Source organism: Bos indicus x Bos taurus, chromosome 9 (assembly GCF_003369695.1).
Source record: "Bos indicus x Bos taurus breed Angus x Brahman F1 hybrid chromosome 9, Bos_hybrid_MaternalHap_v2.0, whole genome shotgun sequence".
Lineage (NCBI taxonomy): Eukaryota > Metazoa > Chordata > Mammalia > Artiodactyla > Bovidae > Bos > Bos indicus x Bos taurus.
The window spans coordinates 65,903,724-65,930,366 of NC_040084.1; the positions used below are offsets into that span (position 1 = coordinate 65,903,724).

Below are 26,643 nucleotides of genomic sequence, written 5' to 3' on the forward strand. Positions count from 1 at the left end.
ATATTTTAGAATAATTATTGATATAAATAATTTTAAAACACTGTATGCACAATGTACAATTAAAGTAATATTTAAAGAAATTCAAATCAATAGATTTTTAAATCTTTCTCCTCAATCTTTAATTGCAATTATATAGTTTTAGTTTTTCTCTATGCATCTGTAATATGCTCTGATTTTCCTTGACTTATGAAGAATATGTTCATTTTTTGAGATCCATAACTCATTAATCCTCACTAGTCTTCTTCTTTGTATAGGTCCATAGCTCTCAATAAATAAAAGGCTTCCTATTCTCTCTGTATCTGTGTTATCACCAACTTGATGGGAAATTTCAAAATTCCTAATTCGAGTCCTAGTCTTCATTCTAGTTCCTGAAATTTATTTCAGCTAAATCTGAATTGTCACTAAAGAACTTTCTGATTATGCCAGTAATGGCCTTAGGTCTTCCCTAAATTTCTATCTCAAATAGCTTAAGGTATTCTCCAGCTTTTTCTCATTACTGGATCAGTAAAGAAAAATTCTGAGCATGGTAAACCCATATTTATAAGAATAAAATGCTAGAAGGAAGTGTCTTTCCTCATGTCACCACTTTCTTGTCCTTTGATGTCTTTTAGAGGTACATGAAAAGAGTATAATTGCTACAGACCAGACACACTGGTAGAAGCTGGCATCTCTCAAAGAATGAACTTTCCTTAAAAAGCTGATATCCAAGCACATTTAAATAAATTTTAAAAAATAGGAGATCATTTCTAGTTTCTTTCTTTAATAAATCCATATATATAAGTGATTTTACTGAGAGCCATTTTATATGTATAAAATAAATTGTGAGTATCATAAGGAACTTAAAGACTGAGCATGGATAGAGAAGAGAGTAAGAATTGAGTTCCAAGGCACTTGAACACTTAGATGTGAAGACCAGAGGAAGAACCAGCAAGGACCTCAAAAGAAAAGTCGACCCCTGCAGCATAAGAAAACTAGTAGTGTATGCCTTTCCAGAAAATGAAGAAAGATTCCAAAAAGTAGGGGGTATTGAACTGTGACATTTACTGCTTAGTATCTAAATAATAAGAGCAGTAAAGATTGACCATAAAATTTGGCAACCTGAATACCACTTGGAACCACAATCATTACATACTTCTCAGTATCAATTACCTCCCCTGCAAAAAATATCAAGACTCATTTCATGAAAAAGTGTGATGGACTAAATGAGAAAATACACCTAGCATAATGCCAGCAATAGAGGTGTAAGCAGGAGGTTTTTTAAATTATTGATACAGACTGAGGTTGTCTATAACATAGACTGCCTGAATACAGTATGCTTGACAACCATGTGAGAGAATTTGGCTGAAGTGTCTAGCATGACTGGAAAAAGAAGAAATGATTATAGCTCAGAGAAGAAGCTGGAACCAGAGACAATGAGGAGAAAAATAGTGTGGTAGGGCAATTCCTATCCTTGGATAACAATTAAAGGAACACACTTCTCAAAGGATAAAACTTTGTGTTTTATCCTATCTCATAACTGGTGACTGCACACTGTTTAAACATTAGTTAATATTTGGAAAGCATTTGAAAACAACAACAAACTTCTCTTAAGGACAAATGGTATATCAAGTTCAGTGAGCTAAATAAGCATAATGTCACAAGTTAAAATTCCATTCTTATCTCCTACACAATATATTGTCTAACTCCATAATTTTACAATCAACCCTTTTACATTTTGTATCTGCATAAATATCTATAGGTGGGCTTCCCTGGTGACTCAGTGGTAAGGAATCCATCTGCCAATGCAGGAGACATGGGTTTGATCCCTGGATCAGGAAGATCCCCTGGAGAAGGAAATCGCAACTCACTCCAGTATTCTTGCCCGAGAATCCCAAGGACAGAGGAGCCTGGCGGGCTATAGTCCATGGGGTCACAAAGAGTCAGACATGATTTAGCTACAAAACAATAACAACAAATAGCTATAGACTTATTATATAGTTCTTGTGGTCTTTGATATATAAAATTATTCCATTTGACTAATTTTTAGTCAATGGCCTTCTGATTTTATAAGATTTCCCCTAATATTTTCCTCTTCTCATCAGATTTAAAATTAGTTATGTAATTGGTCATGGTAAACATCTTAATGGTGTGTCCTACAAGACAGCTAAAAGCAACTTGTGTTTTTAGAAGTATTTTTCATCATAATGATCATGACTATGACATCATGATCATATTGAAGCTAGAGTCTGGATGAAGTATAATGTAAAAGAATTAATGCTGCAAAAGCCTGGTTGAAAGTCTGTCCTTAAATAATGCATTTGTATGAATCATTTCTTTCTCTATAAATTTTTAGAAAAATACTAATTTTTGGGAAGCCTATTTTTATGCATTCTTTCAGAACCATCTTATGCTCATTTTCTATCTTAACATTTACGCAGGAAATTTGGTTTGCAAAGCAAAGCATATGTCCTTATTTATGTAGGTCTTACATCAGCGATTAAAAGTAATGGTTGACTTGCAAAAAATGTATTTACTCAAATATATAGCTTATGCCTTGTCAATTTTTTCTAGGCAAGGTTTTTATTCTAAAATAAATTCAGAACTGATAAATACCATAATGAAAAAAATCATATGAATCCATTTTGGAAATTGCAAAGTCATTTGGAACTTACCCTCTCTAGATTTCTCCACCTGCTCTTTGGATTTTTATAAATTTTAGAAGAAAATGAATGTAGCAAACTCAAAAAGCAACAGTTAACTATCTAGTGAGCCCACACATAACTCAATGATTCCAGGCACTAAGCTCACTACAGAAATTATAGGAAGTTGGCAATTCAAATGCCTTCCCTTTATACAAACTGTGCACTGAACATTCCAAACTGCTGATTCTTCTCCTAAGGTTGCTCATTTCTAAATAGGGGTATCCAGGTTATTGACATTTAAGAAAGTGAAAAGCCTTTGTAAATGCCAAAAATCTAAAGTGAAACAATTTATTCCAAATTTCATTTAATCGTTTTGCAAATCTACTGGAAAAATAAATATTTTTTAATTTATATTTTTGTGGAACTTTAATACTAACACTGAAAATATAATGATTACCTATTTGGTGGTATTTTACTTCTTGACTCCACAGATGGGAGAGAGAAGCAAGGAACAGTATTAATCAGTGTTTCTCATCAGCTCTTTCTCATTCACCCAGTGAGAGCATTCTCAGTTGGCAGAAAGCTCAAAGATGGCCAAATTTTTGGTTTGTTCAGGTATTTCTAAGCAGGAGTGTACTTCAACCATCCTGGAATGCAAATAATGTTCTCTGGACAAAAACTCCTTAGAAAAAAATAGTATTTTACTATTAGTTTTACAGCTTGCTCATTTTTTGCTTGCAATTCCCTTAAAATTGGACAATGTTTTCTAATGTCTTACTTTAACCAATTACTTTTCATTTAAAATTCACTTAAACCATTCTTTGGCTATTGGGCTAGAAGTATTCATGTGTCATAACTAGAGGAAAGTTTTAAAAGTTCTGATTACTCTCCCACGTCCAACAGCACAAAAAGTACTTATAAATATTCTGTGCTACCCATTGGGCACAGATTTCTTTTTTTTTTCTAGTTTAATTTTATTTTTTATTTTTTTTTATTTTTAAACTTTACAAAATTGTATTAGTTTTGCCAAATATCAAAATGAATCCACCGCAGGTATACATGTGTTCCCCATCCTGAACCCTCCTCCCTCCTTCCTCCCCATACCATCCCCCTGTGTACAAGACAGCAAAAGAGACACTGATGTATAGAACAGTCTTATGGGCACAGATTTCTACCTGCAAGGTTTCAGCTGGAAACTGGGTTTGGCTCATTTTCAACCCAGCACTTCCTTTATTCATTCTTTGCCTGATTTTCCCATCTTTTTCACTTTGTCCTACTATAGTTGGCTATTTACAGGCTAAACCCATTTACTAAACTACAAACTGCAGGGAACTCAAAAACCATCATGTACTAATCTGTATGTTATCTGGCCCTAATAAAAGCTCAAATATCTGCTAACATATGCTAAAACTGTATCTCACAGTTAAAATTTGTCTTTTTAAAGAAAGACATAGATTCCCTTTATTTTCCTTGTTATTCAGTTTAAATCCCCAATTTCTTAAGTATGTCTATATTTCACATTTCTTGCTTTTGGTCTTTGAAAATGGCTGACATTAATTTTCTCTATTCACAGCAAAATAGACTTAAAGCTTCTATGTTAGAACAAGAGGACACACTAAGACATCAGTCTTTAGAAGTTCAGAGTTGGTTACAAATCCACTCTTAATGTCTTTACACCACATCAGCTTAACAAAAACAAAAACAAATCACATCCTTTGTGACTAAATCCTACAGATGACAAATGAGTGGATGTCTCTAAAGATCTAGATTTAGCCTAAGAGTGTGGGTTTCTTTAACACTTTTCAGCCACTCTGTCACTCCAGATCAGAAATGAGTCTCTGTACCCAGCAGCAGCTGTTGAAGTGTTCTTTCTCTGCAACTCCCAGAAACGATTGCTTTCCTTCTGCCTTTTTCAGCTCTCACTCTAATTCTGGTACAGGGTTTGTTTTCTGCTCAGTTCATAGTACCTTGCCATAACTGCCTCCCCTGCTCTTTGCCTTAATGTCTCCTATGGGTGTTCTTGTCCGACAGAAATCTAGACATTCCGGCAGCAAAGTGGACACTTGGGCATTAAATGGCCAAACAGAGTTAGTGAAATGCAAGATTTCTGGTCCCAGATGTAGTCTCCAAAGGAGTGGAATATCTCATCTTTCAACCAAAGGTTTGTTTTTCTATCTGGTTATAGGCTTTTTCATCAGAATATAGAAGTTACATTTCTCCTATGTGGCACTCAGAAGTCATAGCCATATATATTCAGGACAGGCAAAAACCCCAGTGAGGATATGCTCTTTCAAACTATCTGAAACTACTTCTGACAGAGAAACTAACCACCAGAGAAGGAGAGTTTACTCTACAACACTCTTATTTGGAACAGAATTTTAGGCCCAGCTTAATTTATTTAATCGCTTTATAACATTTAATCACTTTATAACATTGTTTTCATCTGATTAAGTATCAGAACGCACAAATATTAAAGACTATTTTTAAATGATATAAACCTAAGAGGAAATTTGAAAGGTTGCTTGGTGCATTCTTATCCCTTTTTTTTTTTTTTCCCAGACTCCAAACCTTATTCTTCCAAACACTGAACTATCACATTTAAAAAACAACAACAGAATCTTCCAGTGTAACTTCATGGGCCTGGAGATGTGCTGTCATCTCTATTGAAATCCATCCCCAACTCATCTGCCCGGCTTACACCCAAACCACAATTCTTAAATTTCTACTACAGTTGAGTGCTTTCTTAGTTAGGTATTAGAGAACAGTTGACAATCTCACCTTGGGAAACAATTCTATAATATTCTAGCTCTTATAACCTATCCTAAGAGAGTCTTAATTTCTAAACTTCTTAGGTGAAGTGTGCAGTTCATAACTGACAATTGATACCTATCACAAGTGAATCTGATTAACACTGTGTATATTTAATTTCTTACTATTAGACAGCCTATTGCTAAGTTGCTAAGTCACGTCAGTCGTGTCCGACTCCGTGCGACCCCGTAGACGGCAGCCCACCAGGCTCCCCCGTCCCTGGGATTCTCCAGGCAAGAACACTGGAGTGGGTTGCCATTTCCTTCTCCAATGTGTGAAAGTGAAAAGTGAAAAGCGAAAGGGAAGTCGATCAGTCGTGTCTGACTCTTAGCGACCCCATGGACTGCAGCCTACCAGGCTCCTCCGTCCATGGGAGTTTCCAGGCAAGAGTACTGGAGTGGGTCACCAGTGCCTTCTCCAAGACAGCCTATACAACTATTCTATTATTAACAGTACAAGAAATGATCTTGTAAAGCTAAGGACCAAGGGAAGGCAAAAGTAAACTATACAATGAAGGATCTGATATTCTTCCCTTAATATGGTATTTTCATGAGTCAAGTCAGTTTGAGTAGTTAAGCTCCAAATAACCCTTACAAATTATTATCTGAATTTAAGGCACTATTCCTCATACAATCCAAAATCTTCGAGGCTTCCTTTCAATGGCTGCTTTCTGCCTACAAATATTTTTTTTTAAATCTTATTCAATCCCTTCAAAAGCATACATAGAAGAGCTTTAATGCAGATATCAGAAGAAATATGAAAGAAATATTTGAAAGGATGACATTGTGATAAAAAATGGTTGGTTGCAAGATTTTTCAAGTACATTATGAAGAAACTGACAGAGTTTCTGTTTAAAATCCAAAAATACTGAATAAAGTCCTATCTTCATGGTGAGAAAAAATGTTGAATATGAGGCAGTCAGTAGATCTGAAAACAGGTAAATTAGAGCATACTCTGGCATTTTAAACTGATTTCAGAGAAAATATAGCTCTTTATTGACCACACCAGAAATGATGAAACTAATCATGAAGAATTATAGACTCTCAATTCTGATAAACTTTCCATCAAGCAGGTATCTCTTGATAACACCACTGACCTAGGGTTTCCTAGCTTCTGCTGAACCCTTTTCAGGGCCAGGAAATAAGTTCCAACGTATTACACCAAAAATGTCCTTCCTTTCACTCTCAACCAATGTCACAATGGAAAATAAGAATGCACTGTTGCTACAAAACAGCTCTTTCAAATATAAAATAACTAACATCATCTAGCACTAAGTCATTCAAGTTTAGACTATCACTCAGTTTCCCTAATCATTCACAGAACAAAATGACTCGTGGACCTTTTAACATCTTAACAAATAACTCTTAACATCTTAACAAAGTTCAGTTAATCAACATTGTTTAGAAAAGTGACTCAGAACTAGACACAGAGTCGATGTGGGGTCTGAAAATGTCCCTCAGTCGTGTCCAACTCTTTGTGACCCCGTGGACTGTAGCCTACGAGGCTCCTCCATCCATGGGATTTTCCAGGCAAGAGTACTGGAGTGGGGTGCCATTGCCTTCTCCAGGGGATCTTCCCGACCCAGGGATTGAACCTGGGTCTCCTGCATTGCAGGCAGACGCTTTACCCTCTAAGCCACCAGGGAAGCCCCAAATAAACAGTTAGGAATTATTAATTTGATCTGGAATCCTACATGTATGAATTTAATCGAAGATAGCATTTGTTTTAGTTTAGCAGCTGGTGATAAAAGAAAATACATGCACTGATCTCTGTCCCTGGTTCTTGGCACAGAGCTCCCGAAGTCCTTGTAAATTCCTAGGGGAAAAGATACTAGGAACATCTTATTTTCTAATATTTGGTCTTTGATCCCAGCTCCTAACACAGGGTTTCTAAATCCCCTGGAATTTTCTGTGTGATAGTGAGAGAGTTAATTTTTAGGTAGGTTGATAAAGAGTCCCAGGCCCTCAAGGAGGAATGAGTCTGAGACCCTCGAGGAGTAGAAAGGAGGGTCTCTCAATGAGGAGAAAAGGACAAACTTTTTTTTTCTACATTGGTTTGTCTTAGTCACATAAGACATTATTTTCTTTAAGCCCATTCAGTTCAGTTCAGTTGCTCAGTCGTGTCCAACTCTTTGCGACCCCATGAATCGCAGCACACCAGGCCTCTCTGTCCATCACCAACTCCAGGAGTTGACTCAAACTCATGTCCATTGAGTTGGTGATGCCATCCAGCCATCTCATCCTCTGTCGTCCCCTTCTCCTCCTGCCTCCAATCCCTCCCAGCATCAGAGTCTTTTCCAATGAGTCAACTCTTTGCATGAGGTGGCCAAAGTACTGGAGTTTCAGCTTTAGCATCAGTCCTTCCAAAGAAATCCCAGGGCTGATCTCCTTCAGAATGGACTGGTTGGATCTCCTTGCAGTCCAAGGGACTCTCAAGAATCTTCTCCAACACCACAGTTTAAAAGCATCAATTCTTCGGCGCTCAGCCTCCTTCACAGTCCAACTCTCACATCCATACATGACCACAGGAAAAACCATAGCCTTGACTAGATGGAACTTTGTTGGCAAAGTAATGTCTCTGCTTTTCAATATGCTGTCTAGGTTGGTCATAACTTTCCTTCCAAGGAGTAAGCGTCTTTTAATTTCATGGCTGCAATCACCATCTGCAGTGATTTTGGAGCCCCCCAAAATAAAATCTGACACTGTTTCCACTGTTTACACATCTATTTCCCATAAAGTGATGGGACCAGATGCCATGATCTTCATTTTCTGAATGTTGAGCTTTAAGCCAACTTTTTCACTCTCCTCTTTCACTTTCATCAAGAGGCTTTTTAGTTCCTCTTCGCTTTCTGGCATAAGGGTGGTGTCATCTGCATATCTAAGGTTATTGATATTTCTCCTGGCAATCTTGATTCCAGCTTGTGCTTCTTCCAGCCCAGCGCTTCTCATGATGTACTCTGCATAGAAGTTAAATAAGCAGGGTAACAATATACAGCCTTGACGTACTCCTTTTCCTATTTGGAACCAGTCTGTTGTTCCATGTCCAGTACTATAACTGTTGCTTCCTGACCTGCATATAGGTTTCTCAAGAGGCAGGTCAGGTGGTCTGGTATTCCCATCTCTTTCAGAATGCTCTGTATTAATGAGCTTACCTTGTGTCTCAGCTGGTAAAGAATCTGCCTGCAATGCAGGAGACCTGGGTTAATCCCTGGGTTGGGAAGATCTCCTGGAGAAGGGAATGGCTACACACTGTAGTATTCTGTCCTGGAGAATTCCATGAAGTCGAAAAGAGTTGGACATGACTGAGTGACTTTCACTTCACTTCTAGTGATTATATAATAACAATGTATATTGTTTCTCCTCCTTAACAAGAACCTTCTGACTAATCTTGTTACCTTGTAGGAGTGGGTCTGGTAAGACCTTTCTATTGTTAGTTCTAATCTTGTTAATTTAAGATCTATCTTGTGGGAAGCGAGGGGGGCACTCTCTGTTCCCTTTCTGATGTCTATGGCAGAAGTGTTCTCTGTCCTTTTTCACTGTAATAAACTTCTGCCACACAAGAGCCTGAATGATCAAGCTTGGTCCCTGGTCCCAAAGCTAAATCTTCTTCTTTGGAGGTCACGAATTTCATATCCTTCACCATAAGTTATCAATAGGGGCGCCTTTTGTTCTAATAAGGTGACTCTGGGTAGATTCTCAGATGGCTCTTGAATGGGGGCTTGTCACCAGAAACACCAAGCCATAATTAGAAGCTTGGAATTTTCAGGCCTAACCCCCATTCTCTAGAGGAGAGGGACGGGAAGAGGAGTTAGTAATTGTTCATGCTTACAAGAGGAAAAGTCCATAAAATTCCCAAAAGTACAGAGTTCAGAGAACTTTCAGTTTAGTGGACACATCCACACACCAGAAGGATAGTACTGTACACCCCAGAAATTCCTGACCCTTCCAGACCTTTATCTGACTGTTCATCAGTATCCTGTATCATATCATTTAAGAAACATAGGAGGAGGACTGGAAGGTTTTCTAAGCAGTAACCTAGACACAACATTATCGCTTTATGTTTCTTTCCTAATAAAGCATATAGATCATTTTCATTTGACATTATTTCAAAGGACATTTAAATTTTTTTTAATTTATTTTTTTCTACAAATGCTTTCTTAGTAGTTTAGGGATTTTGGGTCTTTTCCCTCCTACTTGTAATAGGCACCTACTCTTTTATATCTCTGGGCCTTCACATACTGCTCCCATATTTCTATTATTTGAGACAACTAGTTGTCATTCCTTTCCCCACCAATCCTGGCTGTAGTTGGGATGACCAATGAGTTGATTGAAACAGGAGATGGGCATGTGATCCAAACTCCTCCTTCTTTTAAAAATTGGAACCAAACAAAGAAATTACATTCTTCTCTAGTGATGAAACTACGAGATGCAGGAACTGTCACAAGTCATGCCCAATGTTTGATGAAAACGAAGACCCACTCTGGCTGTGTTCTACATCCTATCTCTAATCACCCCTGAATCCTAGTGTACCCTTAAGTTCTCCAAAGGTACATGAACTCAGATGTTCATTAAAAGGAAAAAGGAAGGGATAAACCATTTTGCCAGCAAAACAACACAGTTTAAAGGCTCAGTCCCATAGGACTGCTGCCCACTTCAGATGCTGGTTGCAAGTAGTAGGTCCCCAGGTTATTGATAGCTTCTGTCTGACGGTTACAAGTCAGAGGTTCCCAGAATCCCATCCTTGGGTTTATTAATTTGCTAGAGTGGCTCACAGAACTCAGGGAAACCCCTATTTACTTTAACCAGTTACGAAACTTTTTGGAAGCTCTAGGGAAGAAAGCTCTCTTGTCTTTCTAGCTTCTAGAGACCATCCGCATTCCTTGCCTCAATGATTCCTGCCTCCATCTACCAAGGCAGAAATGCTCCACCTCTCTAAAGTTCTTCTGTAGTCACATCTCTCTCTGACCCTGACCTCAAGTGAAAAAGATATTTTAAGGGCTCTTGTGATTAACTTGGACCCACCTGAATGATCCAGGATAATCTCATCTCAATGTCCTTAATTTTAAGAACATGTGCCAAGTCTCTTTTGCTTTCCAATGTAGTGTATTCAACAGTTCTGGAGGCTTAGGCATAGATATAGGCATAGGCATAGAGGGTGAGAGGGTGGTGGTAGGGGGATGGGACTTTCTTCTGCTTCCCACTAAAAATGAGAACAGCATTCCATCTCTCACATTTGATTCAGTAATAAAAATATATTAAACAGGAGAAGCCAGACACCCTCCATGTTTAGCAGCCTGTTAATCAACATTATTTGGAAACAGTTTAATTTCAGAATGACTCCTTCAAAATTGATTTTCTGGAAAGGAAACTTCTGCTGGTTTTATCTTTTCCTGAAGATGAGTTTGAAGATCTTTATTGGATTTCCCCAGCAAACAATCAGAATGCAATCTTTGAAATGTAGAAGTAAAAGTATTTCCATACCCACATCCTTGAAGCCTGAGGCTGCTATCATTCCTGAGTATAGAGAATAAACACAGCATCTCTCTTTGTTTTACTAATTGCTTTGTTTCCCCAAGCTGCCAGCTCAACATCTGCCAGGCCAGAATGCACTCTCTCCACACACCAGAGAACTAACCACTGCCGGCCAGATGAAGGACCTGAGCTCCCTGGTGTAGGGGTAAGTGATTTCCAGGCACTCAGCAGGTGGTTTCCAAGAGGCAAAAACTTTCAGAGAAAATGAAGCTGAAACCCCTCCCCTCCCAAAATCTTTAGAGTGGTTATGGAGTTGTTAATTCTATAATGATCTCATACTGTGTGCAGTTTTATTGATTTTGTTTTTCAAAAGAACTGTTAAAGATGACAATTCTCAGACAGGCTGAATGTGGGCAGATGCCCATATTCTCACACAGTTCTGCCAAGACACTTTTGCATCTTTCTGCACATAAAACAAAATGAAGACATGTGTCATAGACGCATGCTACTGGTACCCCACCCCCAGAAGAAGGGGGTTTATTGTGTGCTCATTTCCTGGATGTAATATTAACACAACTCCACCTAGAAAAAAATGAACAGCTCTTCCAAAATAAAAGAGATTTGCTTCTGAAGCACCTTATAAACCATTCCTAATTAACAAAACCCATTGAAACAGCAATTTGGGTCATCATAATCAAGTGCCATCCCTGCTATTTTTAATTCTTAAACTTCTTGTCACATCTACTGGTGAAGCATCAAAATACAAAATGCTATAACAGCTTATGCTCTGTTGATGTTCAATCATTACTGTGCATCAGAAAGGCTCATTTCAAATATGGCATGAAAGGAAGAGAAGTAAGCAAAAACCAGATTCAGAAAAGACTTGAAATAAACTGCCTCCAGGAAAACGCTCAAGAGGAAAAACTGCAAAATCATAGCCTTACCTTGGGAGACTTGGGCAGATTCACTGTCTTTTGTTTTGCTAGGCTTAGTGGAGTTAACTCTATTTTTTCCACTGAGGGATGTTTTGGAGGGCGAGGTGGAGGGTGCAAGAAGGACTTTTCATATCTCCGTATCAGGTAATACTGTTCTTCAGTGATCTCTTCGACCAGAGTACTGACTAGAAATGATCCTGTATCCCCAGAAAAATTATTAACTAACTGAACAGTCATATTCACGCGGCCAACAGGAATTTCCCAGCATTTCTTGGGGTTGGCCAAGTCACTTATGAGGAGATAAGAGTTAGTGATAGATTCCTCCAACTGTAGTCCTGGTATAGCAGCCAAAATGTCTTTTTCAATAAAAAGATCTCTCACAGACACCTTCACATTGAAGGGCAGGCGAAACTGTGCGCAAAGCTCGGAAATCTGGTAGAGTTTCTTATCGTGGATCACCTCTACAAAGCCTCCGTCCATGTACAAAGGGAGCAGTGCTACCTCACGGGAATTTTTGAGGATTTTTTCACAAGCCAGACCATCCATCACTTTTTTAATTCCTTCACAGAGGACTTCAGTTGTCTGTGAGTGATGCACTAGAAACTCATCCCCGACAGAGACAGATGACAGCTCCTCAAAGGGGGAATGAAAGGCTTTGGTAGCCACCACGTGCAGAGGCTCCTTTTCACTCTTTGCTATCTCAAGGTCATAGGCGGTTGGGAACTCTCGAGGTCGCCGCTTGAATTTGCCTTTATAGCTAGTGGGGATCAAGAAGTGTCTTTTAGAGGAATTGCTTCTAATTTCTGAAGCCAAGATCTTTGATGCCTGGCACTTTTTGTGGATCACAATGGTTTTCCCAGGCTGTAAAATGCTTATGGGTAGCTGGTTTCCTTGGGGTGCTTCTATGACTTCAGCTACTATGGGGAACTGTTTATTGGCCATTTCATAAAGATCTTGTGTAGATAACACCTGAAGAAACCAGTTGGCATCATAGCTGTCGGTAATGTCTTTGACTTCAACATCTAAACTGGGGAGGATACGGACTATATCCTTTCGGACTGAAAAAGAAAAGACATTTTTTGCATCAAAATGTTGCTCTGGAGTAGTATTAAAATCACTCCAGGAAATCCAAGGAAGAGGGGAAATATGTATATATGTGGCTGATTCACTTTGCTGTACAGCAGAAATTAACACACCCTTGTAAAGCAACTGTACTCTAATGAAATAAATATTCTAGGGAAATGGCAACCCACTCCAGTACTCTTGCCTGGAAAATCCCATGGATGGAGGAGCCTGGCAGACTTCAGTCCATGGGGTCACAAAGAGTTGGATACAAATGAGTGACTTCACTTCAAAGAAAGTTAAAAAAACTCAGTCCAGGTAACACAAATAAATTTATTCAAAAATCTCAGATGCTTATGATATAACATTGCTTATACATGACTTTCCCTTTTTTATATTTAAAAATGAAATAGACTGTAAATAAAACCAACATCCATAAATCTGCCTAGTTTTAGAAATGGACATTAACTAGTATCTTGGAGCCCTACAAAAGTCACCAAAATCATATCCTCACTTTAACCTAAGAGTAGTCATTCCTCTGATTTTGGTGTTAACTATTCCATTGGGTTTTTTTTTTTTTTTTTTGTAATTTTATCATACATAACATACATGAATGTATGTATATGTGTTTAAACGTATGTGTGTTTTTCCAGAAAATTTATTATATCATTTTAGGTCATGTTTTTGTGGTCCAGATAGCATATGTAAAATCATCTTAGAGGAAAGTTTGGGTATTTTACATAAGATTCTTCCTGCATAAGTCTCAAGACATACATTCTATATACAAAATTCTATCCTATGGGGTATAACTGTTTTGCAAAATCATGGGATATAAAGTACTCAGGATTAATTAATATGTGGAAATGGATACCAAAAGGCAGTCTTTTTCCAACGTGAAAACTATTCCTTTCTTTGCTGTTGCTACCTTAACACCTAGATAGATAAGGAGTAGTACAGAAAGTTACAGTCAAAAGACCACTCAGGAATTCTAGGTTTGCTGGCAGAGTGCTTACCAGTGTATTCTCTGCCAATGTGTCACTGGGAATAATGAATCTCTTTATTTTTCCCAAGAGCCCACTGTCTCAGAAGTCTTTCTTTGAGACTACAGAAAGACTTAAAATATTGCCCTGAAATCATCTGCTCTCCATATACTGTTCCACACAGTATCCTTACGGATGGTCTTGCATCAAAAAAATAAAGTTTTACATTAATATTAAAAGGATTTTATAATGGTTTGTATTTTCTTGAAAATTTCCCAACAGTGTTTTGTAGCCTTTCTATGATCTACCATTGTTTTCCAGTATATCTAGCCACACTTCTGTCAATATTCTTTTTCCCTGTATGCTTTTGTAATTGCATAATTTGGAATATTTGGAAGACAGAATTTTTCTCTTATAAAACATTACCTATATTAATATGTTTTGTATTACTGTTTATGCATCATCTGAAAACTAATTTGTGTCATATTACTTGTACATGCTGCATAAGAGAATTCCTAAAAACACACAGTATGACATTGTATTATTTTATTTTCTTCAACATAAAAAAGAAAAAGAATCAATGGTTGTCTATAAGTTTAAGGTCAGTAAAAACTGCAAAGATTTTCCATTAAAAAAGAAAAGGGGAGAAATGTTAAAAAAAAAAAGGTTTATCAGTTCATTTTATAAAATTTGGTAAACTCAAACTTTTGAAATTGTTGCCATAGGTTTCCCTGAAACCCAAGGTAATTTTAGAAACTTTAAAATCACACTTATTTCAATTGAAATGAACAGTGTTTAAGAATTATACTAGATGGGTTCATAGACTCACGTCATTTCTCAAGTTGAGGGCACAGCTTGACACTGGTAGAACAGATGCCACTAAGGAGTTTCTGAGGATTCTAAATTGAACATAAAGACCATAATACAAGCTAGATCACAATCTGCATTTGGGCACAATGAGTACGGTGGGGAAAGAACTGTCTTAATACTTTCAGTTCACTTCAGTTCAGTCGCTCAGTCGTGCCCGACTCTTTGCGACCCCATGAATCACAGCACGCCAGGCCTCCCTGTCCATCACCAACTCCCAGAGTTCACTCAAACTTATGTCCATCGAGTTGGTGATGCCATCCAGCCTTCTCATCCTCTGTCTTCCCCTTCTTCTCCTGCCCCCAATCCCTCCCAGCATCAGAGTCTTACTTTAGGATGATTTTATTGCCAGAGAAAGCCTATGGGCCAGGCTACCTAACTTCTGTTCAATTTTTATGTATCCAATTCCTGACCTATATTCAATGCTTCTGTACCAAATCCACTGAAGATATGCTAGCTTATCTGATCCTACTTGTAATACCAGCAGCATTTGACAGAGTAGATTTGACTCTTTGCTATATAATTTTCTCACTTATTTCCTTCTTATAATTCATCTCAACTTTTTTGCTGGTTCCTTCTCCTGTACACACCACCCACTCCCCCCCACCCACACACATACCTTTTAATGTTTCTTGGTTCTGCTCCTTTCTTTGTCCACACTCACACCCACATGATCTTACACAGTCTCACATCTGTCTTTAAGTCTCATCTGTATGCTGATGATTCTCCAATGTGTATCTCTAGCCAAATAATTCTCCTGCACTCCAAATATCTACTTAAGCTCTCCACTTGGATGTCTAAAAGATGTCTCAAAATTAACACGTTTAAACTGAAATTCTGATCTTCCCAACCCAAACCTAATCTATCTGTTGCTCATTCTTCTGAGAAAACTCCTCTCATGCTTTAGGCAGGGTGAGGAGAAAAGTAACCGTTTTGAAATACATCCAGATGATTCACTTCTTAAAAAACAGGCCTGAGCTAAGAAAATCTATTTTGCTACAGCCCAGCCAGCTTGGGTTTTACAGAGTCTAACTGATGTGAGAAGGGAATTACCAAACTCCAGTCCCCAATGACCATTCTATCTCACTAAAGAGATGTGAGGAAAAAAGCTGAGAAACAAGATCAGTAAAAGACTGAGACTTAATTACAGGATTATAGAATGCTTCCGCTCCCCTGCACTTCACCAACCATATCAAGGAGACATATATAACAGCAGAAGATTACAATGGAAAGAATGGCATTTATGACCCTATTTAAGTAGGGGTCTCGAGAAAGACAACAGGGGAAATAATAAGCTAGAACACTATTTAAAATGTTAGTTTCTGACTCCTACAGGTACAGTAACCAACAAACACAGCCTAATTCCTATTTTAAAAGCTCACACTAAGGACCTATTACCTCAATTTCTTTTATCCTATACATCATGCTTAGCTTTCAACAAAAAATTCCAAGGTATGTTAAAAGGCGAACAACAGCCTGCTTACACAATACGAAGCATCAGTACTAGACTCAGATATGGAAGAGATTTTGGAATTATCAGATTGGGCAATTTAAATATAATTACTATACTAAGGGCTCTAATGGAAGAAAATATAAGAAAAGACAGCTAATGTAAGCAAAGAGATGGAAACTCTTGGAAATAACCACAAAGAAATGCTAGAAATTAAAAACACGGGAAAAGAATTAAAGAATACCTTTGATGTGTTCATTAATAAACTATATATGGCTAAGGAAAGAATCAGTGAGTCTGAAGATCTCAATAAAAACTTCTCAAACTGAAAAGAAAAAGAATGAAAAAAACAACTGAGAATTTCAAAGACCAGTAGGACAATTCCAAAGGTGTAATACACACATCAGAGGAATGCCAGAAGGAAAAAAGGAGAGAAAAGGCACAATCATGACATTATAATGGCTGGGAATTTTCCAAAATTAATGAAGTTAGTAAACACAAAACATTGACACCTAAACATATCATATTCAAACTACAGAAAATCAAAGAAAAGAGAAAACAAAGAAGCCAAAAGGAAAAACAAACAAACCATTTGACCTTTGGATGAAAGAAGCTAAGAACTACACTGGACTTCTCTTCAGAAAAGCAGAAAGATAGTAAACAGCATATTAAAGTATTGAAAGAGGCAAAAAATACCAACCTAGAATTTTGTATGTAGAAAAATTAGCCTTCAAAAGTCAAGGTGGAAGAAGATGCTATCTCAAAATATCTCTTTGGTTTAAGGATTATTTTGAGCTAAATGTACTTTAAAAGTAGCAGATTCAAGAACATGCTAATCTCCCCTTTCTTCCTGAAAACAGAAGATTAAAAACTCCATGCTAAAGTTGTCCTCCATACCAGAAGAAAGAAAACATTTTAACAAGGAGTCAAAGCCAAGATAATTCTGAATAAACAGACCTCGTCAAAAGAATTTTTATCTTCCTTTAGCCTCTCCTCATAGTATACTTTTCCACAAAAGTCTCAGTTATTCAACCCAATTTAAAAGCTGCAGGTTTCACCATTTCTTTGGGTCTTCATTTTCTTATGAGGGCTCCCATGTCAAACTTATGCAAATGTGTATGTTTTTCTCCTGTTAATCTAAGATCAGTTTAATCCTCAGCTCCAGCCAAAAAACTCTAAGAGGGTAAAGGTGAAATTTTACCTTCCCTACAAAAGTGAAGGAGAGATAAAGACTTTCTCAGACAAACAAAAATGATAAACTATGTCAACAGTAGACTTGACTTGCAAGGAACATAAAAGAAGTTCTTCAGAGAAAAGAAAATTACTTGTAGACTTTCGGATCGAAGCCATTCTGACTGGCGTGAAATGGTACCTCATTGTGGTTTTGATTTGCATTTCTCTGATAATGAGAGATGTTGAGAATCTTTTCATGTGTTTGTTAGCCATCTGTATGTCTTCTTTGGAGAAATGTCTATTTAGTTCTTTGGCCCATTTTTTGATTGGGTCATTTATTTTTCTGGAATTGAGCTGCAGGAGTTGCTTGTATATTTTTGAGATTAGTTCTTTGTCAGTTGCTTCATTTGCTATTATTTTCTCCCATTCTGAAGGCTGTCTTTTCACCTTGCTTATAGTTTCCTTTGTGGTGCAGAAGCTTTTAAGTTTAACTAGGTCCCATTTGTTTATTTTTGCTTTTATTTCCAATATTCTGGGAGGTGGGTCATAGAGGATCCTGCTGTGATGTATGTCGGAGAGTGTTTTGCCTATGTTCTCCTCTAGCAGTTTTATAGTTTCTGGTCTTACATTTAGATCTTTAATCCATTTTGAGTTTATTTTGGTGTATGGTGTTAGGAAGTGTTCTAGTTTCATTCTTTTACAAGTGGTTGACCAATTTTCCCAGCACCACTGTTAAAGAGATTGTCTTTCCTCCATTGTATATTCTTGCCTCCTTTATCAAAGATAAGGTGTCCATAGGTGTGTGGATTTATCTCTGAGCTTTCTATTTTGTTACAAGCAGTAAATACTGGAGAGGGTGTGGAGAAAAGGGAACCCTCTTACACTGTTGCTGGGAATGCAAACTAGTACAGCCACTATGGAGAACAGTGTGGAGATTCCTTTAAAAAATGAAAATAGAACTGCCTTATGACCCAGCAATCCCACTGCTGGGCATACACACCAAGGAAACCAGAATTGAAAGAGACATGTGTACCCCAATGTTCATCGCAGCACTGTTTATAATAGCCAGGACATGGAAGCAACCTAGATGTCCATCAGCAGATGAATGGATAAGAAAGCTGTGGTACATATACACAATGCAGGATTACTCAGCCATTAAAAAGAATACATTTGAATCAGTTCTAATGAGGTGGATGAAACTGGAGCCTATTATACAGAGCGAAGTAAGCCAGAAAGAAAAACACCAATACAGTATACTAACGCATGTATATGTAATTTAGAAAGATGGTAATGATAACCCTGTATGCGAGACAGCAAAAGAGACACAGATGTATAGAACAGTCTTTTGGACTCTGTGGGAGAGGGAAAGGTGGGGATGATTAGGGAGAATGGCATTGAAACATGTATAATATCATATAAGAAACGAATCGCCAGTCCAGGTTCCATGCAGAATACAGGATGCTTGAGGCTGGTGCAATGGGATGACCCAGAGGGATGGTACAGGGAGGGAGGTGGGAGGGAGGTTCAGGATGGGGAGCACCTGTACACCTGTGGTGGATTCATGTTGATGTACAGCAAAACCAATACAATATTGTAAATTAATTAGCCTCCAATTAAATTAAATAAATTTAAATTAAAAAAAAAGAAAATTACATGTCATAAACTCAGATCTACATGAAGAAAGAAGAGTATTAGAGAAGAAATAAATGAAAGCAAAGTAAAATGTTTTATTTTTCTTATTTTTAATTGATAGAACAGATAACAGTTTGTTCAAAATAAAAACTGCAACAACATATTGGATGATTACGGCACATTGATAATGAAATAAATGACAGCACTGTATAAAGAGACAGGAAAGAGTAAGTGGGCATACTCTGTTATACGTTACCTGCACTTGTCATGAAATGGTATAGTGTTAGTTGAAAGTAGACGTAGATTATACGTGCACATTTCAAACTCTAAGGTAATGACTAAAAATATTTTTGAAGTAAAGCTGATATGCTGAGGAAGAAAGAACATGGAATCATGTAAAAGGCTCAATTAAAACTACAGTAGACAGAAAAAGAGTGGAATAACACATCTAGTTTTTTTGGCTGGGGCCAAAGATAGATATTAGAAAAGATGTGGCCACAACATCAGTCTTTAAGGATGGGGAGAAATTACAAGCCAAGAGAGGATAGGAGAAGGAACACCCTAAGAAAACCACAATTATAGATAAGGAAGCAGACTAAAAGGATATGGTCAGTGATCAACATGTAATCCAGTCTCAGGATTTTAAATGAGAGCAGGGAGTTTGGAGAAGAGACCTGTTGAAAGTCTTATGTTGAAAGACATAAGACTATGTCTGAAGAAGGATCTGTCCCTGGAATATTTGAGGTTAATAATGACCAAATTAAATAGAATTCTGGCAGATTAATTTGACAGTACGTTTGGAAGAGAAGCTGAAATTGATCATTTGTCTATCTCTACTAAGTGCCATGAAGCCCACAGATAGTCACTTTACTGACAACTCACTCCATCTAATTGCTGTTACATCAACTTCAAATTTTATATATTTTACCATTTTGTTAGATAATACATTAAAACAAAATCCTTGTTATTGTTTATAATATTCTCTTTACTCTTGCATGTTTTAAGTTCTCCATTGTTGTTCAGTCACTAAGTTGAGTCCAACTCTTTGTGACCCCATGGACTGCAACACAACAAGCTTCTCTGTCCTTTACTATTTCCTGGAGTTTGCTCAAATTCATGTCCATTGTGTCAACGATGCCATCCAAGCACCTCACCATGAAGGGATGGGACCAGATGCCATGATCTTCATTTTTTGAATGTTGAGTTTTAAGCCAGCTTTTTCACTCTCCTCTTTCACTTTCAAGAGGCTCTTTAGATCATCTTCACTTTCTGCCATTTCTGCCACGTTCTGTGTATTTGAGGTTATTAATATTTCTCCTGGCAATCTTGATTCTAGATTGTGCTTCATTCAGCCCAGCATTTCACATGATGTACTCTGCATATAAGTTAAATAAGCAGGGTGACAATATACAGCCTTGGCGTACTCCAATTTAGAACAAGTCTGTTGTTCCATGCCCAGTTCTAACTGTTGCTTCTTGACCTGCATACAGATTTCACAGGAGGCATGTAAGGTGGTCTGGTATTCCCATCTCTTGAAGAATTTTCCACAGTTTGTTGTGATCTACACAGTCAAAGGCTTTGGCATAATCAATAAAGCAGAAGTAGATGTTTTTCTGGAATTCCCTGGCTTTTTCTATGATCCAACAGATGTTGGCAATTTGATCTCTGGTTCCTCTGCCTTTTCTAAATCCAGCTTGTACATCTGGAAATTCTCAGTTCATGTATTGCTGAAGCCTAACTCGAAGGATTTTGAGCATTATCTTGGTAGCATGTGAAATGAGTGCAATTGTACAGTAGCTTGAGCATACTTTGGCATTGTCCTTCTTTGGGATTGGAATAAAAACTGACCTTTTTCAATCCTGTGCCTCTTGCTGAGTTTTCCAAATTTGCTGACATATTGAGTGCAACGCTTTAACAGCATCATCTTTTAGGATTTTAAAAGTTCTCCATAGCCAAAAGTTAAAATAATAACATATAGTTTTAAGTTTCCTAGAATTTGGATATGATATACTTAAGTTTTCAAACTGAAATACTTTCATGACAAATTTTATTATATCTAAGTATGTGTCAAGAGAAAGATAAATCAACATTTCTGCTGTTTTTCTTACAAAATAGATGGTTTTATGCTGTTGCAAAATATTTTTTAAAAAATAAGAGGGGAGATATCACATTACAATCTTTATTAGCTTTAGACTACCACTGCTTACATTTGGTATATATAATTCCAGTGTGTGTGTGTGTGTTACATATCTTTAAACAAGCATTTTTAACTTATAACTGGAATGGAAAAATGTAATACTCTCTGTCATCACCAAAAATGAAAATGGTTACAGTGAGGGAGCTAAACTAGAAAATTTCCCAAAAAAGTTATCTTCACAAAAAACTGATAAAGAGATAAGAAGGCACCAACCCAGAGCATGAGAAGCATTCCTGAAAGTGTTTATTACAAATTTTCCAGTTTCAAATTAATCTGAAGTAAAAACAATATATATTCACACAACCTTAATTAACACTTTCCAAATTTTCTTCCTGGGTAAACATGAATTATTGGGTACATTTCTGGTTTTCCAAAGGGAGCTATTAAGAAAAAAACTTCCATTCCATTTTCTCTAAAAAAGGTAGCATTGGTTTCCTCCCTCTGCTTCTGAGTCATTTCATTAAATTCTGTCTTTCTGCTTATTCTTTCAGGGAAAGTCCCTTTTACAGTTAGGGCTAATGTTAATCATAATGTGATGCTTTTCTGCATTACCCACTGCAACAACTCTTTTACCTAAGTACGAATTTGGGGGACTGCACTAAAAATTATCTTTAAAGAGAAAATACAGGTATATATTTAAGCTTGACTAATATTAGACAATATGTGAATCCTTGGACAGCTAATATTCTAGAATACTCTTGGTCTCAACTCAGCATTCAGGGACCCATCCTTTGCAATTAGACCTGAATTAGCAGTACATGGTTAGAAATCTACTGAGACAATCTTATTCAAGTCTGGAAGGCAAGATGGTTGTTTTGACATATTTTTATCTTAAATTTTGTAAATTTTAGCCTGCAGTTTTTCTCAATTTTTAGTTTCTCCTATATTATTATGGTTAAATAGTCCATGTATTTTGGGGAAATTTTCACTTTCTAAGTTTGATTTTTTTGTTGTTGTTATTTACTTTAAGTCTACACTTATATTTCTCTAAAGTCTTTTCATAAATTTTGTCTCCAACTCTCATTTATTCAGTGAATTGGTTGCATTTTTGCATCACAGCCTACTCTTTATTATGCAATGATTATTAGATGCGCTAATAATTTCTGAGCTTGCCTCATTATAGACATTTAAATTAAAATTTGATTTATCATTCATCTATTTGATCTCAATTTCCTTTATATTCTGTGACTTAATTTTTTCCCAATTATTCAGTTTCATTTCAACTTAAGAGAAGCTATACAATGAATTTCCATTTTGTTGGGTGTCCTCCTCTGGTTCTACTTCTGTTTATATTTACAAACAGATATAGTTCCTTTTGGATCACTCTCCAACATTTGTAGCAGGAAAAATATCATCATGACTGCCCTTGAGAAATCTTGCATTTGATATGGCTTTATCTTGTAACACTACTCTGTCTTTTACATTTTCATTTAACTCATAAAAGCTAAGAAAAGTGAAGAGCCATTTTCTTATATTTAATGATACAATTAACATATTTTCTTCATTTGATATGTCAACTTGCCTGGCCTGTTGTAGCCAGTTATTTAATCAAACACTGATCTAGCTGTTGTCATGAAGGTATTTTGTAGATGTGGTTGTCATCCAAATCACTTGACTTTAAATAAAGGATGTTGCTCTCAATATGTGGATAAGCCTCATCCAATCAGCTGAAAAACAAAGGTTTCCCAGAGAAAAAACTCTGCCTCAAGAATGCAGCATAAACTTCTGCCTATGTTTCCAGGGTGCCAGCCTGTCTGATTGACATAGAACTTATTAGCCACTGCCCTCCACCCCATAATTACATTAGCCAAGACCTTAAAATGAATTAAATATTTAAATAGCATATAACTATACATATACATATAATTATATATAATATATAATATTGGTTTATATAAAATTGTATACTGTTTCTCTGGAGAACTCTAACTGATAAAATGTTAATTATTGGTAGTTTAAGAATAAATAAACATAATTATCGGTAGTTTAAGAATAAACACACACACACACACACACACACAAATGCAGTAAAAACTGTACTTTCCTCTGCTTGCTGTTTGATGTTTATATTAGTAGTAAGATTTCTGCCTAAAGGAAGACAGTGAAATGGAAGCTGGCTAGAGTATTCATGGGTTTTAGAGATCATGTTATGTCACAATATTTTCATGGACACATCAGGAAAAACATCACTAATAAAAACTGAACTTGTTAAATGACTATGTGTGCATACTAAATTGCTTCAGTCATGTCCAACTCTTTGCGACCCTATGGACTGTAGCTCACCAGACTACTCTATCCATGGGATTTCCCAGGCAAGAATACTTGAGTGGGTTGCCATGCCCTCTTCCAGGGGATCTTCCTCACCCAGGGATTGAATCCATGCTTCTTGAAGCTCCTGAAGTGCAGGCAGATTCTTTACTGCTGAGTCACCTGGGAAGCCTGTTATATGACTATAAAAGGAGAATGAATATTCACTTCATGGCACCAAAGTTAGTATCATTTATAGTTATATAACTGATATATAACTGACACTAACTTTGGTGCCATGAAGTGAATATTCATTCTCCTTAGCTATTAAGTTCATAAATATGTCATTGCAACAAATCAAATCTGGATATGGTACGTGAGAAAATCCTCTTCTACCTAAACAGGATCTTTGTACTGTACAATATACATAGACAGAAACAATTATTTTAGTTGCTTCATTCATTCGTTCAAGTATTTAATTTATTGAATAATAAACATTTACTTTATTGGGGCTTTCCTGGTAGCTCAATGGTAAAGAATCTGCCTGCCCATGCAGGAGATGCAGGAGATGCGGGTTCAATCCCCGGTTGGGAAGATCCACTGAAGGAGGAAGTGGCAACCCACTCCAGTATTCTTGCCTGGGAAATCTCATGGACAGAGGAGCCTGGTGAGCTACAGTCCATGGGGTCGAAAAAGAGTTGGATACGATATAGCAATGAAATAACTATCTCCAGCATTGAGAAGATAAATACATGAGAAATTGAGTAAGAAAGTTTAAAAAATTACTAAAAATTAAAAGACGCTTACTCCTTGGAAGAAAAGTTATAACCAATCTGCTACTGCTGCTGCTAAGTCGCTTCAGTCGTGTCTGACTCTGTGCGACCCCATAGACAACAGCCCACCAGGCTCCTCCTTCCCTGGGATTCTCTAGGCAAGAATACTGGAATGGGTTGCCATTTCCTTCTCCAATGCATGCAAGTGAAAAGTGAAAGTGAAGTCGCTCAGTCGTGTCTGACTCTTATCGACCCCATGGACTGCAGCCCACCAGGCTCCTCCATCCATGGGATTCTCCAGGCAAGAGTACTGGAGTGGGGTGCCATTGCCTAGACAGCATATTAAAAAGCAGAGACAACTTTGTTAACAAAGGTCCATCTAGTCAAGGCTATGGTTTTTCCAGTGGTCATGTATAAATGTGAGAGTTGGACTGTGAAGAAGTCTGAGAGCTGAAGAATTGATGCTTTTGAACTGTGGTGTTGGAGAAGACTCTTGAGAGTCCCTTGGACTGCAAGGAGATCCAACCAGTCCATCCTAAAGGAGATCAGTCCTGGGTGTTCATTGGAGGGATTGATGTTGAAGCTGAAACTCCAATTCTTTGGCCACCTGATGAGAAGAGCTGACTCATTTGAAAAGACCCTGATGCTAGGAAAGATTGAGGGCAGGAGGAGAAGGGGCCGACAGAGGATGAGATGGTTGGATGGCATCACTGACACAATGGACATGGGTTTGGGTGGACTCCAGGAGTTGGTGATGGACAGGGAGGCCTGGCATGCTGAGGTTCATGGGGTCACAAAGAGTCGGACATGACTGAGCGACTGAACTGAACTGAACTCCTTGGAAGGAAAGTTATGACCAACCTGGACAGCATATTAAAAAGCAGAGAAATTACCTTGTCAACAAAGATCTGTCTAGTCAAGGCTATGGTTTTTCCAGTAATCATGTATGGATGGGAGAGTTGGACTATAAAGAAAGCTGAGCGCAGAAGAACTGATACTTGAACATGAGTTGGACATGAGTTTGAGTAGACTCCGGGAGTTGGTGGTGGACAGGGAGGCCTGGCATGCTGCAGTCCATGGGATCACAAAGAGTCGGACACTGAGTGACTGAACTGAACTGATGTACCTAAGGAGTAGACTCCAATGAAAAGTCAATCTTTTGTGCCCCACATGACACTCCAAAGGCTTTTGAATTGATGGCATGCTGCTGCTGCTGCTGCTGCTAAGTCGCTTTAGTTGTGTCTGACTCTGTGCAACCCCATAGCCAACAGCCCACCAAGCTACCCCGTCCCTGGGATTCTCCAGGCAAGAACACTGGAGTGGGTTGCCATTTCCTTCTCCAATGCATGAAAGTGGGAAGTGAAAGTTGAAAGAGAAGTCGCTCAGTCGTGTCCGACTCTTCGTGACCCCATGGACTGCAGCCTACCAGGCTCCTCTGCCCATGGGATTTTCTAGGCAAGAGTACTGGAGTGGGGTGCCAAAGCCTTCTCTGCAATTGATGGCATAAGGCCCCTCTGAAGGTGGAGAAGGTAGAGGACAAAAGAAGGGGATTATGTGAAGGTTTGAAGCTTGATTAAATCCAGATCTTCAATTCTAATTTGGGGAAGGTGGCTTGACAACCCCTCCAACCTCTCTCACTGCAGCAAACAGTACAGAGTCCCAGTATCTGGAAAGTGAGCATAGGTGAGCAGTGAAGTGTGGGACTGAAAGCAAAAAAGAGAAGTATCAATCTCTGAGGGAACGGTGAAACCCTCAGCAACTACCCCACTCAATTACAATAGTTTCATAAGCCCCACACGGTATCAAGAACATTCTTTTCAGATGAAACTGAACAAGTCCTGGAGGAAAGACTCACAGGATCTGAATTTAAGGAATTCTCCAAAGAAAAAGCCAAAAAAATTTAAACTTTAAATTCAAAGCAAAGAGCTTGTATATAAACAGTACCTCACTTGTAAATTAAATTAAATTTTTATCTCACATGCAAATAGGAACAAATGGCAAATAATTACTAAGCATTTGAGAAAAAACACTTAACAAGAATGACAGACTAGGAAAAAAAAAAAGAATGACAGACTAAAACTAAGAAAAGACTGGAAGAGGCAGATAAAATGCAAGGAAATGCAGAAAACTTTAAGAAATAGTATTTTCTCAGTGAGATAAGATATTGCGTCCTTAAAACAAGAATATGGTAACAGTTAAAAAATGATGTAAGAAATAACTCTTAGAAATTAAAAATATGACAGCTGAGATTAAAAATTCATTAAAACAGTTGGAAATGTAGTTAAGAAATGTTCCCTGAAGGTAAACCAAAGACAAAAAACACAAAGAAAATAGTTCTACATCGGTATGGGAGCTTCAACATGAGATTAGAAGTTACAGAATGAAACAATAGAAAAAATAGTTGAAAGGCAATTACCAGAGAATTTA

General features: G+C 37.5%; 1 protein-coding gene and 1 non-coding gene across 2 annotated transcripts in view; both read right to left on the reverse strand.

The window, feature by feature from the left end:
• THEMIS (thymocyte selection associated) overlaps nucleotides 1-26,643 on the reverse strand; it is a 197,810-nt gene that overhangs the window by 96,550 nt on the left and 74,617 nt on the right. The window contains exon 4 of the mRNA XM_027551479.1: nucleotides 11,845-12,893. Within this exon, the coding sequence (XP_027407280.1) occupies nucleotides 11,845-12,893 (1,049 nt within the window). The remainder of the gene's footprint in view (nucleotides 1-11,844; nucleotides 12,894-26,643) is intronic.
• TRNAC-GCA lies at nucleotides 7,003-7,074 on the reverse strand. The gene has a single exon. It is a non-coding gene; the product is annotated as a tRNA-Cys (tRNA).